At 44.9% G+C, this 16610-nt stretch overlaps 1 protein-coding gene across 1 annotated transcript in view; it reads right to left on the bottom strand.

Moving 5' to 3' along the window:
- Positions 1–14212, bottom strand: part of LHFPL6 (LHFPL tetraspan subfamily member 6) — a 137110-nt gene extending 122898 nt beyond the window's left edge. Inside the window, exon 1 of the mRNA XM_026053316.1 lies at positions 13649–14212. Within this exon, the coding sequence (XP_025909101.1) occupies positions 13649–14033 (385 nt within the window). The 5' untranslated portion in view covers positions 14034–14212. The remainder of the gene's footprint in view (positions 1–13648) is intronic.
- Between the last annotated feature and the right edge of the window lie 2398 nt (positions 14213–16610).

Below are 16610 nucleotides of genomic sequence, written 5' to 3'. Positions count from 1 at the left end.
TCAGCTTCATTGAACCACAATGAAAGACAAAATGACATTTCTGTTGGGAAAATTAAGACTCATCTTCAGAAACACATTCTATCCTATCTCGTACAGACACAAGGTGTATAAAACTGCTCATTCCTGCACTAGGTTTTTATTTTACCATGAATGAAATGAATAAAAGCATGATTTCCTAAAAGGCTTGTTTATTAGATCTTATGCTTTTCAAGCTGTATCTTAATAGCTGAATTAATATTCTTTTGAAATGTATGAAGACTATAATTGACCTATTTAAAGCAAAGAAAAACAACATAAACACGACATTCATTCCTGTTTCTTATTTCTGCTACACAAACAGCCGTACAGCCTAAAGTCACAACAACCAAATATAAATTTTGCCTGTTTTCACAGGGGCAATTGATATGAAAGTATTCACTTGCCAAGCTTCATTGACTGCAAACATCTTGAGCACAAACATTTAAAAATGGGGCTTATCTGAACTGTTTCAAGAGATTAGTTTGCATATTTAATAAGTTAATGTTTCACAAGCAAGAGGACTTCCAGGAAACTTATTGCAGGACATACAACTCAGCAAAGTCCTGAGTTGCTCAAGTAGGAGCATTTTAGGAAATATCAACTACCCCATTGCACACCAGCTATGAATATGTGTCTGTGGGAGAAAGCCTGTTTTTACAAATTCCCTTCCCAAAGCCAAGGTATGTTCTGTCTTGCAGCAAGCTGTTTCTCAGTTGTTTCTATCTTCGCTGTCACCAGCATGTCAGTAACACGGCATATCTTCAAACTCTGATTAATTTTACCTTGACACTATTGAAATGTCAAGTATGGACTTTAACTTAGATTCAGAAATGTTAATCAGTTTTGAAATAGCCATACATTGAATATACATCAAGGCACCCATAATTACTTAGAGGAGCCTGTCAGAATCCATATATCGTTAGCAGTTTTGTTTCATTGTAGTTGAAGAGCTACAAAGTTAGGTATTCATCTCAGCACTGATAATGGAATATATCATCTTGAAACAATAGGCTGCAGTCTTGTGTCGAAGTCTTTAAGATGTAAGAGATGAAGATATATCTCTTCTGGGATTTATACTATCTTACTTACATTTTCAAATAATCTTCTGATTATTTACTCTTTCAGAGTACTGCCACAGATGACATGAGTAAACCTTTTTTATAAATATTGTCGTCTATAATGGTCCAGTCTATTGAATGACAGTGTAATGTGATCATAATCATAAGATGATGGTTGCAGTTTAAACTTCGACCATTACGCTAGATACAAATTTTAAAGGAATCTAAAAATTTCAAATATAATATTTCATATTGATCCTGTGAAACAGAAAGAAACTTCTCTCGGTGCTATTGATAGGTCTACTAACACTGAGGCATTTGGGGTTGGAAAAATGAGAGAAATGATCCTGAACATCAAGCACTTATATTAAGATGAAGAAATAGCAATATCTATATTCCTATGTTGGGTTAGGAAAAAAAAAAGAAAAGAAAGGAAGAAGTTATTACTTAGCTGTACCTTCATTCATAAACCAACGTGCTCAGCTAACCTGGAAGAATAAGTCAGATTTCACTCTTAGTTAAAGGTCCATGTGCTGAAGCCCTGCTTTGGAAAGATGCTTGGCAGCCTCCATCAGCAGAAGAAAGAGTGAGGCCACATCTTTGACCAGATGTGAGCCGGCAAGGACTCCTGCCACACTGTCCAATATACTCACAGTGTCTCACTTCAGAGAGAAGGTCTCTCACTTCACATTCAGAAGTGGCACCTGGAGCTTGGAGCACTCACAGCAGTCCAACAGCCACTGCCATCCAGAGATGCAGGGTGACATTTAAAGACTTCCTTGCTTTTGGACACAGATGAGCACCTCCTCTCCCAGCAAATTGCAGTCATTGGCTTCAGTGTACACTAGTGTACACTTTCCATTAAAAAGATGGGGCAGATGTGTCTGCATAGAGCTGACTGGTTCTGTGTTCTAGGAAAACACTCAGGGGCTCCTGAGGAAAGCTATCCATGGATTTTCTCTCTCTCAGCTCCTACTAGGATCCACAGAGTGGTGTTCAGGTAGGGAGATGGGGAACTACCTGTGAACTCCACCTGTCTCAGATACTGCCATGCAAACTTGGAAGCGCTTTGTCTGCAAGGGAAAGTAGACAATAGAGGAAAGTAAGATGCTTCATTATTTGAATGGAAAGGGCTTGCACTAATCCCTAAAGGACCTAAGGAAAAGCTTCATCCATCAAAATTCTGTATTAGAAAATGATTCCATCCTCCTAAGCCTGCTGCCCTTGTTTTGCAGTGAGATGTTTAGTCTCTAAATCTCTAAATTATCCCTGAGTGTGAGAATAATTTAATAAGTGCACTTTTAAGCACATTCAAGCCTCACTTTTAATTAACTTTTAATAAGTGTTTTTTAAAATTTTAATGAGACCCATGAGATTATTTTGGGTGTTCTGGTTATCCTGGCAAACAAACAAAGGGGCCAGGGCTCTCTGGAAATAAAGGCGTTTCAGAGTGTACCTCAAAACCACTTATTGCTTACACAAATGCAAGCCCAACATCTTCTCCTTAATCCCACACCTACGGAGATGCTGCTCTGGGTCAAAGAGGAGGTAGCAGTGATGTGAGTGAGAGACGCCAGGTCTGAACCAGAATGCTAATATGTTCTTATCCCATCTCCCCAGAGCAAGTATTGGATATGGAAAGGAAGAAAGCTACATTTGCCCTCTGCATTCATGTGCACACACACACATGTGCACACACACACACACACACACATTTTCGTAATAAACCTCCGCATCTCTTGCTGGAAAGAAAACTTAAACAGACTCTTTGCAAAGCCACACACCTTCTCCAGAGACACCAAAAGCTTCTCTCTCAACCTGGGCACATCGATCCAGCAGCACACCACTAGCCCTGTTTTTAAAAATAAAACTGTGAGGATCCTGAAGGAAATAAGAATTTGCCTCTTTCCACAAGTTTGCTAACTGTAATTTTGACAGTCTGCAGTGATACCAACTGAAGAGGAAGGAAAGCAGCTTCTCTTTATTGTCAGCACATGTGAAAAACACTTGCAAGCTGAGCTGGCTTCTCATATATTAATTTTCTACACAGATTTGCAACAGTATCTGAATCTTCCCTTACCTGCTCTACCAAATTATTATGGTACAAGCACTCCACAAAAAAAGCACAATTGCTTGAAATTACACTAGAGTCAAATGTTGATAAAAAGGTGTCACAGAGGGAATGAAAACTAACTGCTGTGAAATTTAATGAAACCCACTGTGTGCCAAGGGCACAAGCAGCCAAATTGAATTTAAAAAGGTGCCAAGCAGGGAAGCTTGTAATCAGACTAGCCACTCTGTTAGATGAGATAAGCAGAATGACTTTTCTCTATCACGAGATCAAAACAGACTGCAATTCTTATGCATGAGATGAAAAATTACAGTATTTATCCTCTCAGCTTCCTGTGTTCTTAGCACCGGATCTCCTGCTTAGTGGCCTGAAATGGAATTTGCCATCTCTAGCATAAGGTTTGTCCCAGCCCTTGCAGGTCACTGGATGTTACACAAAAGGGCTCTTTCCTGCTTTCCTGACATGTTTTTTTTTCAAATTGTTATGGAAAAAAAAAAGAGAGAGAGAGAGAGAATGAGCTAAATAGAGCTCTTAATGGCTCAGCATAAGTTACCTACAGCCGTGGTGTGCCTTTCCAGTTTGGAGAATGAATTGACGCTTCTGTAGGAACGTAGGAAATAAAATGTAAAGCTAAAATAAGAGGCGGGAAGCAACAGACTCTGTTCAACAGATAGCTCAGGGCTCACAAGCGGAATGGTTTCCAAAGCATCACTTGACTGCAGGATGCTAGAGAATCATTTTATTCCTTAAGCATTGTACAGCAGCATTTTGAAACACTGGTAAGAGACAACCTGATCTTGCAAGCAGAACGGTGCTCACATTTACTCATGGAGCTGTCCCCCAGACTCTGGAAGCACACGGGACTCCGGGAATTTTGAGGGACTGATGGGAATCACGCACTGACCCCCTGGGCCATCCAGAGAGGTTTGTGGTCCAGGGCTTGCCTTGCCCACCCACAGCCTGCTCCAGCTTGCAGCCTGGCCCAAACATCCGCGGGCAGCTCCCGTGGGTCCATGTGCCACTCTGAAGAGCTTTGCAAAGAGAAAAAATCTGGCAAGAGAAGGAGATTTCAGGCACTTAGCAAAGCTCTCCAAAGCACTGGGATTCCTTAGCCCTCTCTGCCAGCAGTAACTAGGCATCCGCCACCCCCGTTGGTTACTTCTCTGAGGGCCTACTTCAAGCAAAAGAGCTTTTAGAAGGGTGCACAAGGAGAGGTGACTGGACTGGAAAATCATACATTTATCACTAGTTACTATGCCAGCCATGCAGAGAGCATCTTTTACCTGTTTGTCTGCAAAGTGCACAAGAAATTCCTTAACATCTGCATTTATCATGTTAAAATAAATAAATAAATAAATAAATAACAGCGTTAACTCAAAAGCACCACCAATTTCCTGATCCGATTTTGCTTGTTTCAGCTGAAATTTCTGTGGAGCAGCAACTGTCTGCGTCTCTTCCCCCAGTGATTTGTACAATGGATTTCCAGAATTTCCTCTGCTGTGATAAGAACAATCATAACAACAGCAGCCCTGTGTAGCTGAGGACGCTCACACAGATTTGCCAGGCTGATGCAGAAAACCCCAAATGTCATTTAAAGCTTGTCGCCATCCAGCAGCGCTTGGGACCCAACTAGCTAAAAGCAAGTTTGAAACAAAGCACAAAGAAAGTGCACACTCTCACAAGGGCCCCTTAACGTCCTGCTGCCCACATTTCCTGCAGATTCTCAAAACTAAGCGCTTTTTAATAAGCCCTGGTAACCCTTGCTAGTAATTGGCATTCGGCTATATTGTGCCTGACTTGAATTGGTTGTGATGCTCTGGCTATCAAGCTTATTCTGATGGAGGGAAAAAAAAAGAAAGTATTGATAAATAGGCTCTCGGTTAGTTGCAGATTCAGACAAAAGCCTGAATTTGTGAAGAAGTCGGGAAGCACACTCCTCAGGAGCCCTAAGGCTATTGCTTACACTCAGCTGTGTTAAGGGGCTTCATATCCCTTAAAGGGTGCTGTTTTCAGAAGTAGCTTTTGTTATTCCACATTGATCATTCATGGCTTTTTTTTTTTCTCCCTCCCCTGAAATCCTTTCTCCTCAAACCAAGGGACAAACTCCACAGCCCTGTGCGTGTAGAAGAAAACCATTCTTCTCAAATCAACAATATCACATTATATTACAAAGGTATTTTTATTGCGGGACAACTGAACTGTTGGACTGCAAGGGAAAGGGTTGGATCTTCCCATAACTAGAGAAGGGATGCAGTGCTCACCAGAGCACTGTTCATTTTCTGCTGCATTCAAAAGTTCTCTCCAGAGCCTTTTGGATCATTTACAAGATAAAACTAGAAGGAATTTGTAACATACAATTGTTTACATTTTTTAATTAACATTTTTGTTGAAATCCTACAGACTACTTCCAAGCTCCCTTAGAAGTCTGCAAGCACACCAGCAAAGAGTTTTATCCACTAATACATTCCAAATAGTCTTCCTGAAAGACAGAGGTTTACGAGGTTTATGCCCCAACCCATGGTGCAGCAACCCTCCCAAGAACCAGGTATATTTTAAGGCATCTATCCCGTGGCAAAAACACTCCGTACCCAGGGATACTGCAAGGACCTGGCATCCTGCCATATTCCCACGTTGGCAACACTGACCTCCCCCAGTCCAAGGCTCAATGAGTTGCAACTATGCTAAGCTCGGGATGACGAGCCCCAGCTCCTGCCCTCTCTCCTTGCTCCCATGGAGAGCCATCCCTGTTGTTTTCAGGTGAGGCTCTAAGGCAGGGCAAATCCAGAGGCAGGAGAAAAGCCTGCGCCTCTTCTCAGTTGTACCTGTGACATCAGGGGCCTGACAGTGGAACAAACAATGTAAACGAGATCTAATCGCGCCTAGGAAATCAGCTGCATCACCAACATTGTGAGGGTGCAGTGACCATGCCCAATTCCTCATGCCTGAGAAGGCAGAGGACAGCGACTACAAGGCATCTGTCAGATGCAATATTGCCCCTCTGGCCTGTGATATCTTGTGGTGGCAGAATCATTCCAGGAGCAAGGAAAGGATGTCCTCTGTGGCCCTCCACGTGGCCTCCATGCCAGGACTTTGCACTTGGACAACGGGGAAATCTTGATGTCTCTCAAGTCACCCGAAGTGTTTTGGAGAGCAGAAGGAAATCTCTGAGCAAGGAGACAGACGTGGCTGTGGTGAGGTGTGGGTTGCACCTGTATGGCCCATGTCTCTTAATTAGGTCATGCTCCCTCCTATTTGCTCACTGCATGGAAACAAAACCTTGGTTGCCCTGGAGTGCTACGCCTGACTTCATCCTAATGATAAAGGAAAGTGAAAACTGTCTTATACTTTAGAGAGGCAAAGTTAAATAGCTCAAATGGTTAAAAGTGCATTAGAGAAGTAAAAGGATGCGAGCAAAGAGAGAAAAATGCAGGCTGAGTATCAAGAAGAAAATTCCAAATGAAATACGTAGTAAGCTGTGTCTCCTAAAAGAAGTGAAAAAGTCACATTACATAGGCATTTAAAGCCAGACTGGACAAAATCCTGGAAAATACGCCACTGGGAACAATTCTGGCCTGTCTATGGGGCATGACCTCATCCACTTTGGAAAACATTGCAACATTTTGATGCTTAAATTAAGTTCCCAGCATATATTCAAATAGCTCTTGGAGGAAACAAAACAAGCCAGATCTCTAAATGCAGAAACAAAACAACTAACAGGTTCTGCTCTAACCAGTATAAATGCAGAGGACCTAAAGTAAAATAATTCTGAATTTACACTTTGTTCCAGTAAAATCGGGTATTTGCTCCTCTATCTCACTTCTCCTGAAGTTTCATTAGCTTATGCAAGCAGAGCCCTTTGAAATGAAAGGTATCACAGAAGTGCTGATTATCATTGTTCCTATCCAAAAAAAGAGGGCAAAAAAAGCAAAAAGCCTGAACTTCATTCCAGAGATAAATAAAACAGCACTCCAGGACTTCTTCAGATCAAAAATTCTGTTCATAATGCAAAATTCTGCTTAAACCCAACACAGCTGCAGCAATATTCAAAACATCACTTTTATATTCAACATCAATAGCACAGCAAAGAGAAGTAAAGTGACTCTTCCTAACATTTTAGCAGCATCTTTTTTCTTATACATCAGCATTTGAATTTTAAATGTGCTTTCATGAAGACTAAAATCGTACTTCCAAAATTTGCTCTGGGCTGAAACTTAGTTTTTTGGGGTTTGCTCTTTTTTTTTTTTTTTTGCCCCCCCTTGTATTTAGCTGAATTTTACATTGGGATTAAATATAATTGATAAAATAAAAACAAATTCCTCTTTCAACACACAAATTACAGTAAACAAGATAATTCACATGAGCAATTTTTGTACAGAAATACTCTCAGCATCATTTATCTTCTGGTTGTATCTCCACTACTCAAAGAGTATTACGACTCCCTTCTTGTTCTGTGGTACTTGAAACCTTGCTTTGGGTGGTGGTCTCCTTGCAGGTGCTGATCCTGCAATTTATGACCAGTAATATAATAATGATTCTTGCTAACTAACACTCAGGTCTCCTTCTGTGGATTTCATTAGGAAATCATCACACAAAGGGCTGTGCTGGCAGATCTGTTGAGGCAGCAACCTTAGCAGGACCACACTAAGAACATAGGCAACCAAAAGGAAGGCCTAACCACTGAGATGTGGTCAGTCTCTGAAAAATATAGAAAATCTGTGAAGAATATAGATAATCTCAGTCCGTTCTTTTTCTTTTTTTTTTTTTTTTGACCTAATGTATAAAATTAATAAAAGTATGCACTAACTTTTGACTCTTCTCCAGTCGTATTTGGTGATCCATAGAGAGAAGAAGGATTCGAGCATTAGAATACATACAATTAAGAGAGCAGAAGTAGAATCTGAATAATGTCCCTTGTAAAATGAGAGCAGCAGAGGACATAAATTGCATAAGTTTAGGTTCAGTCTTAAATTTGCCCCATGTTTTAACTTGTCTCTTCTGTCTGGATGCAGCAGAGAGCTAGCTAATTATTCAGTAGAACATATGTGACAAAATCTGCTAAAGACAACAACTTCCAAATTTCCTTGTTCTGTTCTTGGTGCTACACTGTTTAGCATTTGTATAAAAAGAGTTTTGTAAGAAAAGAACTCAGGGTAATTTACCACTGGAACAAATTATAATGAACCTGCTTTTCTGGAAGTAATTTAATTGAGACTAGAAGTTTTTCCTTTTTTTTTTTTTCTCAGCGATATACTCTTGTTCAAACAGGAATCATATGAGGGCTGTCCTACAACCTGTGCTATACCAGACAACGGAATAAACAGTCACAGGACTTTGCTTATTCTTCCTGAATGTACGAGCTGATGACATATAGTCACTTCATAACCACATTTAACAGTGTCGTGTTCCTTGTTTGCTCTTCCGTTACCTCCTGGGGAGGCATCTGTTCCTTTCATGTGTCCCTCTTGCAGGGCCTTCATATGCATGTATATACATTGGATTAACACTGGCTTAAGCTGCGTAGCTTAAGTTACTCTTTTGAAAAATACTTTGAGGCCAAAGAGGATAAAAATGATATTTTTAATGAGTTTATGCTTTTTTCTTTCCCCCCCCTCAGGTACAAATAGTTGGGAGGAAGCTGAGAAGGTGGAGGAAATGAATGAGACACGTTTGGCAGAACTACAGAAGAGTTTGGCAACCGTTTCCACCTTGAAAGTCCCTTGACTGTCACATCTCCTCCCTGCCACCTGCAAGGCTCCTCTCCTTTGCATTTGCACCCTATGGGCAGAAAGGGACACTGACCTTAGTCTTCTGGGTAGAAATCAGAGCTTCGCTCTGTCTGTCAGAGAAAATAACGGTTCCCAGTCACTGCCTGCGGCTCCTTTCTTCCATGCCACACACAGCCTTTCCCAGGACAGCTTCCATTCCACATAGTCAACTGGAACTATTCTCACCAAAGCCCTGAATAACTTTTTCTCAGCTGGTTTCTGAACCAAGACTGCCTTCATTCTCTTGGACACCATGATATTTTGACCATCAGCTATATTTTCTCAAATGTAGTTGTCCCTTAGGTTCAGCACCTCCATGTCTTCAAAGAACTTCTCTTTTTTAACTGTTCTCGATGCATGTCCATTGACAGATAGCACCTCTACATGGTCCCACTTGTCTGTGACTTAGTTGCCTTCCTTTCTATTCTCCCTTTATTTTAGACATTGATCATCTCAACTGCAAAGTCAGATTTGGCCACTAGCAAGCTAAAAACCTGAAAATGTCCTTTGGATCTGTCTTCTTAAAATTTCCAGCCTAAAATCTCAAAGGGCTGTTCTACAAGCAACACAGAACTGTCACCCTTAAGCCAATATTCTCATCTCAGTGGAGCTCCTTATTCCTCTGCCCTCCACATCCAGCAAGTACTCTTCCAAATCAGGACATGGATGGTGAAAACTACTATGGCCACTAGTGGGACAGCACAGTTGGAGAAGCACTTTAACAGTGATTTTGTATGATGCTGAGAGCTTTTAATAACAGACTGTATTTTTTTTCTGAGAGGGAATCAGAAGTTACTGGGACCTGCATCCTCTTTTACTCAAACAATTGGATGCTCCTTTCACCATGCCACATTTCAAGAGCTCTCCAGATTTTCTAATCAGCATTACGAGGACCATCATTACATGGGCTTTAGTACTTGGTGAGATACAAGGAAAACAAGAAAGAGCAAAAAGGAAGTGCTGCTGCAAAGCTTGCTTCTTTGACTAACAGAGCAGCAAAACTCAGCTTAAGTACAAACAGTGAGTGAGGATGCTGAAGAAGACAGTACAAACCACGCGGCTGCACCAGAATAAACAAGAGTGCTCATTTCTCATGTTCCTCTCAGAATCAGGGTCAAACTGTCAGATCCGGAGAGGTGTCTAAGCCAGCAGGTTATTTCATGCTCTGCTCCCTTAGATTCATAACCCTTTCAGTTTGCCTTCATGATCCTACAGAGACAAAGGGAGTTTGGAGCGATTGCAGACTTCATCTATATTTCCTGTGTGCTGACCATTTTAATGGAAAGCTTCACCTTGCTAGCATAATGTGCTTTAAATTGACCATCCTTGCAATCCTCGTAGCTTTTGATCCACTGCCTCTCATAAAATGGGCTAACCTTTAAGTTCATTATGTTCTTAAAATTATTGCTCTGCATTCAGAGCGTGAAACTATTCACCAAATTAGAATGTCATATCTGAGTCACATACCTGCAAATTTTTAGTGTCCCCGTTTAAGTGGAATTGACTTGCCAAGGCACAGCAGAAAGAAGATCAATAATTACAGAGTCCAATTTGCCATAGATTTGTTAAACTTCACTTCCTACCATCATGCCCTCAATAGCTACAGTTGAAGATACATCCCTGCAATCTGTTTCAGCTGCATTATATATGCTTCAATCTTCCAAACATTCAAAGCAAACCAGCTGGAAACACTGCACTTATTGTTATCAGTGGAGACTTTATCCATCTACATAACTGTGCCCTCAAGAGGTTACAGACAGCATAACTTTCGCATCAGTTGTCAGTTCTTTGAAATAATCCAACAGAAACGTTTCTGAAGCATGTCCCGAGATACTGCAGCAGGAGTTGTGGGCTATGGTCTGCAGACCTCTGACAGTCAACAAAGTCTGGCCTTAGGGTGTTGCTTACTTTTTGTTGCCTGCTGCCAAACTGACTGAGAAGATGATAAAAATAACATTGCTTCTTCATGTAAACAGTTGCTATAATAGCTGCAGAGCTGTCACATGATCATACATGGGAAAGGAAGTGGTTCGGATAATTGCGAATGGGAGGAAAAGTCTACAACGCAATCTCTCTATTAGAAACAAAAACTCAGTACACATCATCCCAGAGTCATCTTAAAAATATATATGTACTATACTCGGGATTAGCTGAAACAGTAAATATAGCCTAAATATGTAAGATCAGCCAATATCTAGGCAGCTCTCTTGGCTCTGCACAGATCTGCAGCTTCTTGCAGTTCCTGGCATTCAAATTTTATAAGAAGCGCAGATTTATGGTGTAAGTGCTCATGAATAATTCACTCACATCAGTTGCCACATACAACTTGGGGAAATCCCAGCTGTAAAAACTTGGCACGATTGAGCTAGTGCAAGCTACGCTGCTTTTATACAGGTGTTATTCCACTGACCTACTTGGAGTTACTTCTCCTTTCCACTGCTAGAAGAGGAGGATCAGGTTGTTTGCTTACCTCTTCTCTGCCACCTCTTAACAGTAGTAAAAATATTCCTAGTGTTGGAGTAGCACTATTTTTAGCAACCTTAAGTGTTTCACTTCACCTCAACCATAGATGATTCTACATCTCACCGAACCTTGGGTCTCCCACAAAAAGGCACTGTTAATAATCTGTCCTAATCAAGACTATGTTTTAAAATCATGTTAAGAAGATTACTGAGAATAATGGAACACCACTGGAAATGTAAACTAGCTACACCCAGAGTGTTCTTAGGCTGGTGCCTAACTTGAAGGGAAACACAATTTCTTACAAACAGTCATCCCTGCTGCAGGAACCACAACACTGTGCCTTAGTCACTGTCCAAGTGACTAAGATGAAAAAGAAACAGAAAGTGAAACTGCCCCTTCTTGTCCATCCAAGGTGAAAGGCACAGAGGATGATCAATGGCATTACCTTTTCCCTGGATATTTCATTCATAACAAAAGAAAATGACAATCACCACTGTGCCACTGACCTTATTCAAAGCACACCCAGTGGACAGCATAAGCAAACTGAAACCTATGGCATAGGGAACTAAGTCCCAACACTGCTAGATAGTAAAGAATCTGAACAGCTCGTGACTATCTTGACAGAAAGTAACCCAATAATTATAATGCCTAAGTTAGACATTTGAATAAATGCAGTCATGTCATTTAAACAGTGAAGGTATATTGATTTATAGCTATATCGATGTATAGCTATATTGATTTACAGCAGGTAAAGATCTTAATAAGGATGTAAGGAACTTATTAAGGATGTAAGTAACTGATCTTTACCTTAATATGTCCCTTCAATGCATCCACATTATTGGCTTGCACCCCCTGGCCTCCCCTAAAGCCTCCACAGTTTGCTTTTAGGCAGGTTGAGGAAGGATGGTTTCTCACTTGGTTCATTTCTTACACATTTCCAGCAGTGCAGAGTGAAATGAGAGACAACCATAAAGCCCAGTAGAGGGGAAAATTAGACATGCTGTGTAAATAATTTCTGAGCTGTAAGTAAAGTCTTTGGCAGTTTTAGTTTCATATCACAAGTCCACACATCTTTCGAATTGTCACCTGCAGCAGATAAGCCCTAAATGCTCACGACCCCTCCTGGATGCAGCATGCTCACTAGTCCCACCAGGCATGGGCCAAAGCGGCTGCTCTGCTCCTCGCACACGATTCATCATCCACGTGTCCTCCAGCCCACGAGAGCATCACGACGGGGGCACGTGTCACCTTGCACCCCACTGCCCTGGCTCAGCGGGCAGAGCGGGGAGCACAGGCACAAAAACGGGACCAAACACAAATGCAAACCAGGTGAGCAGAGCTGGCATGTGGGGTGCTTAAAGCCACGCAGGGGCAACGACTGCTGTGAGTGGAAATGGCCAGACTGAGCAGGGTCACAGAGGGTCCTTCCTGCTCTGAATTCCCTGGGGAGATTTCAAAACGGAGGTGGCTTCAAAAAGCACCTGTTTCCAGGAGAGCTAACTCTGGAGCAGCCACCACATTTTTCCAATTGCCCACGCAATTAAAGGCAGGAACGTGGGCAGGTCACGGGGCTGCGGGAAGGGTGAGGGGACAGGGTCACTGTGCTCGACAGCCATCACCACCCATGGGGACAGAGCTGGGGGAGCTGTGCTGGCCTCACCAGGATGGAGGGCTCATCAGGCCACGGTCACAAGCCCCGAGCCTCCTGTGACCGCGGGCCACCGCTGCCGGGGGAGAACATCCCCCTCTTGAGACCTGTCTGCATCCCACGGAGAGCAGGGGTGGAGGCGCTGCGCGGATGGTGAGAGGGGAAGGAGAGAGGGAAAGGCCGGCTTGTTTGCACAGTAACACGGTCTCTGCAGCGCTCCCGGGGGCTCTGCAGCCCCCACGCTTCTCCAGGTAAATCAATCTCAGCCGAGCTCTGCCAAGATCTGCAGCCTGGAAAAACATCACGAAGAGAGCAGCTACAGAAGTCGGCCTTTGCCACAGAGTGCGGCACTCAGCAATCTGGATCTGGTATTCAATTCCCAAAGATTATACAGGACTTAAGTGCTGGGGAGTGACCTCGGGTCGCGGCAAGTCTTTGGGCCATGCTCAGACATACAAGCAGCCCCATCAGTGGTCAATATAGCCAAGGTCTGGTTACCTAGCAGAAAGTTTCAGTGACTCTCTGTTCTTGTCAGATGGACCGAGGCGTCCAGACCTGTCAACCTACAGCCCAAATGTATCTCCGTGTCCCCCCGCAGCACAAGAATGGAGAATGTAGCACTTACCCCCCAGGAACTGGATGCCTCCTGCCATCCTGCCCACGTTCCTGGAGATGAGCTCAGACACACAGCAGCCCATGAGCGCCGTCAGGGCCACCAGGAGGAGCAGCCCGCAGCCCAGCCCCGTCACCACTGTGCAGATCCTCCACTCGGTGCTGGGGATGGCCTGGAAGGAGGCGTAGCGGCCACACTGCTCCACCATCACGGTCGTCTGGAGGCTTTCGTCCCGCACGGGATATGAACACCTCCGGAAAGTGCCAAAGGAAACCGACTTCTCCAGCTGAGACCCCAATAGCCAGTAGGGCATGAAGAACCCCACGCAGGAGGCAGCAGCACAGAGGAAGGAGAGGAAGGCCCAGATTATGCCAGCACAGGTGAGGCTGGATGCCATCTTGGTAGCTGCACTCGGGACTGCTCACAACGCAGGGAGAGGGAGGCACCTATGTATTTCACAGAAGGTTTAAGGATAATCCAGAGTCTCTCAGCCTTGATAAATCCCCCTCGCTCCAGGAGAAACACAGATCTTAACAGCCATGGTGATGTTTTCTCTCATCATGAAGTCAAAGGTCCCTGAGTAAGCACCGGAAAAAAAAAAAAGAGAGAAAAACTTCAGTAGCATTGATATAATTAAAAAGAAATGTGCATCTGCCACAGTGTTTTTAATTCCTTTAGCATTTTTCATTAAGGCATCACACTCCTGTCCCATTACTGCAAGTAGCCACTAAAATTGCAGTCAGTGGCAGTGCTGGTGGGAAGGAGCTTTGGGACTTCCACCTTCAGGGGCTCCCTGAGCTCTTGCCTGGTCACTTTTCTCCACTCTATGTCTTGATCTGTCCCATAACAAGAGGGAAAATAGCGCTTCGTTTGTCCTTAGGCAGCTGGGCCTTTGTCCTGCAACACCCTGGGAGCCTACTTTACATCATCTATACAGATCCTCAGCTTCAGTGCAAAACGGTTTGTGGTACCTGAGGATTTTCAGAATCAGGCCATTGTGAAAAAGGATGGCTCTTTCACCAGCTTTCCCCTAATTTGTTGGTTTTCCCATGGGCCAAAACCATCTGAATATTGTTTGATGGTCAAACATGTCAAGAACTTGGAGCTCCAGACGGGCTTCTGGCAGGTGGAGGCTTTCAAGTTCATCCCCAACCAACCTCAATCAGCATACGCTTAAAATACAGGTCTCTCTTGCTATTCCTGTTTGCACTCAGCCCAGTCTCCTCTCTTTCTTCTTTGCTTCTTCCCAGGCCAAAGCCAGGCTTCCCAAGTCCTCTGCCTCCTTCCCTGGGAGATCTGGGACATCCCAGTCCCGGAGCTACCAAGCAGCTTTGGCTGCTATAGAAACATAAATGCTACCTCCAGAGGTTGGGCTTTTATTTCTTGTTAAATCCAAGCTGGATCATTAAGTGTAAATCTAACTGCATTTGTAAATTTATGATCATTTCTCAGAGTGACTGCCAAATTAATTCTGATAGCTATTTACAGAGGCTTTTTTCTAAGCATGATTAGATGCCAATCAGTGGATTCAATTCTTGTACAGCAATAAAATTAATACTACGTCTGTGGAAGGAAGGAACATAGGTAAAAAGTCCATGAGTGAAATTAAGCCTATGCACCACACAAAAGTTTTGTTTACTTTTAAAACACTAAGAACAATAAGTCTGTTCTATAAGGCTGGAAAAGGCCCTGCCGCTTCTCAAGAAGCACATGCTGGGCTGTTTGCAGCCACAGCCTCATCTGTAGACTTTTCAACCTGCAAAAAACCAACCCCCTCAGGACAAAAAGTTAGAAAGGGACATCGGGTGCTTCCATCCCTCCAGAGGCATCTTCTGGAGGAGGATCTGCCCATATCTTGGCATAGCACCAAATGCCTAAGCAGGGCTCGGCACTTAAGAGAGGGTCCTTCCCTCAGTCATCAGAGTGAAAGGGCTAGGAATAAAGGATTACATGGAAGGTCCCAAGAGCTGGTCCCTGCCACCCCAAACCAAGCCCCAACGGGTGGAAAGGGAGGGACACAGAGGCACGACGCACTGGACCGGACAGCCAGGCAGGGAAGGGCAGGAGGGGAAGGGGCCCAGAAAGGGAATGGGGTTCAGAAGAAAAGGAGTATTGGGAAGGGAAGGTCTGAGAGGGCAGGGGTCCGAGAGGGAACAAAGTCCACGACAGGAAAGCTCCCCCTCAGTCCCCTTGGCCCAGGAGCGGGGTTCAGAGGAAGGAAGGTCTGGGAGAGCAGGGGATGAGACAGCAGGGGTATCCAGGCAGGAAGCAGCCCGTGGGTCCGGCAAGGCAGAGGAGCCGGGAGAAGAGCAGGGGAGCAGGAAGGGAGATCGGGGAAGGGAAGGTTTGTCAGGGCAGAGAGGTCCGGGACGGGGGTGAGGTCCAGGACGGCAGTGAGGTCCAGGACGGCAGTGGGGTCCAGGAAGGGGGATCGGGAAGCGGAAGGTCTGGCAGGGCAGGGGAAGCGGTGGGATAGTGGGATCCGGCAGGGGAAGGGCGCCCGGGAGACAGGAGGGAGCCGAGCAGCCCTCCGGTCCTGGAGGAGCAGGAGCTCGGGAGGGGAAGAGGATGTGGGAGGGAAGGGTCTCCGGGAGAGCAGGGATTCCGCGAGGGAAGGGGCTCCGGCAGGGAGGGGGCACCGCGGCGGGCGGGCTCGCTGCTCGCTGCTCGCTGCTCACTCACCGGCTGCGCGCGGGGCTCCGCGCCGCTCCGCGCAGCGCATGGGCGCGGGGCCGCGGGCTCCGCTGCCGGCGCGGAGGCGACGCGGGCGCTCGGGGCGGAACCCGGGACGCTCCCCAGCCCGGCGCCGGCCCCGGCCCTCCTCCCCTGCCCTCCCTCCCTTCCCTCCTCCTCGCCTTCCCCTCTATCCCCGTGCGATTCCTGGCTCGGGAGCCGCGCGCTCCGCCGCCCCCTCCTCTCCCGCCGCGCTCCGCCCGCCTCCCCGGGCGGGACCGGGGGCCGAGGGGCCGGCGGG

Source organism: Nothoprocta perdicaria, unplaced genomic scaffold (genome assembly GCF_003342845.1).
Source record: "Nothoprocta perdicaria isolate Ctin4 unplaced genomic scaffold, notPer1 scaffold_98, whole genome shotgun sequence".
Taxonomy (NCBI): Eukaryota; Metazoa; Chordata; class Aves; order Tinamiformes; family Tinamidae; genus Nothoprocta; species Nothoprocta perdicaria.
This window is presented reverse-complemented; position numbering and strand designations above follow the sequence as displayed.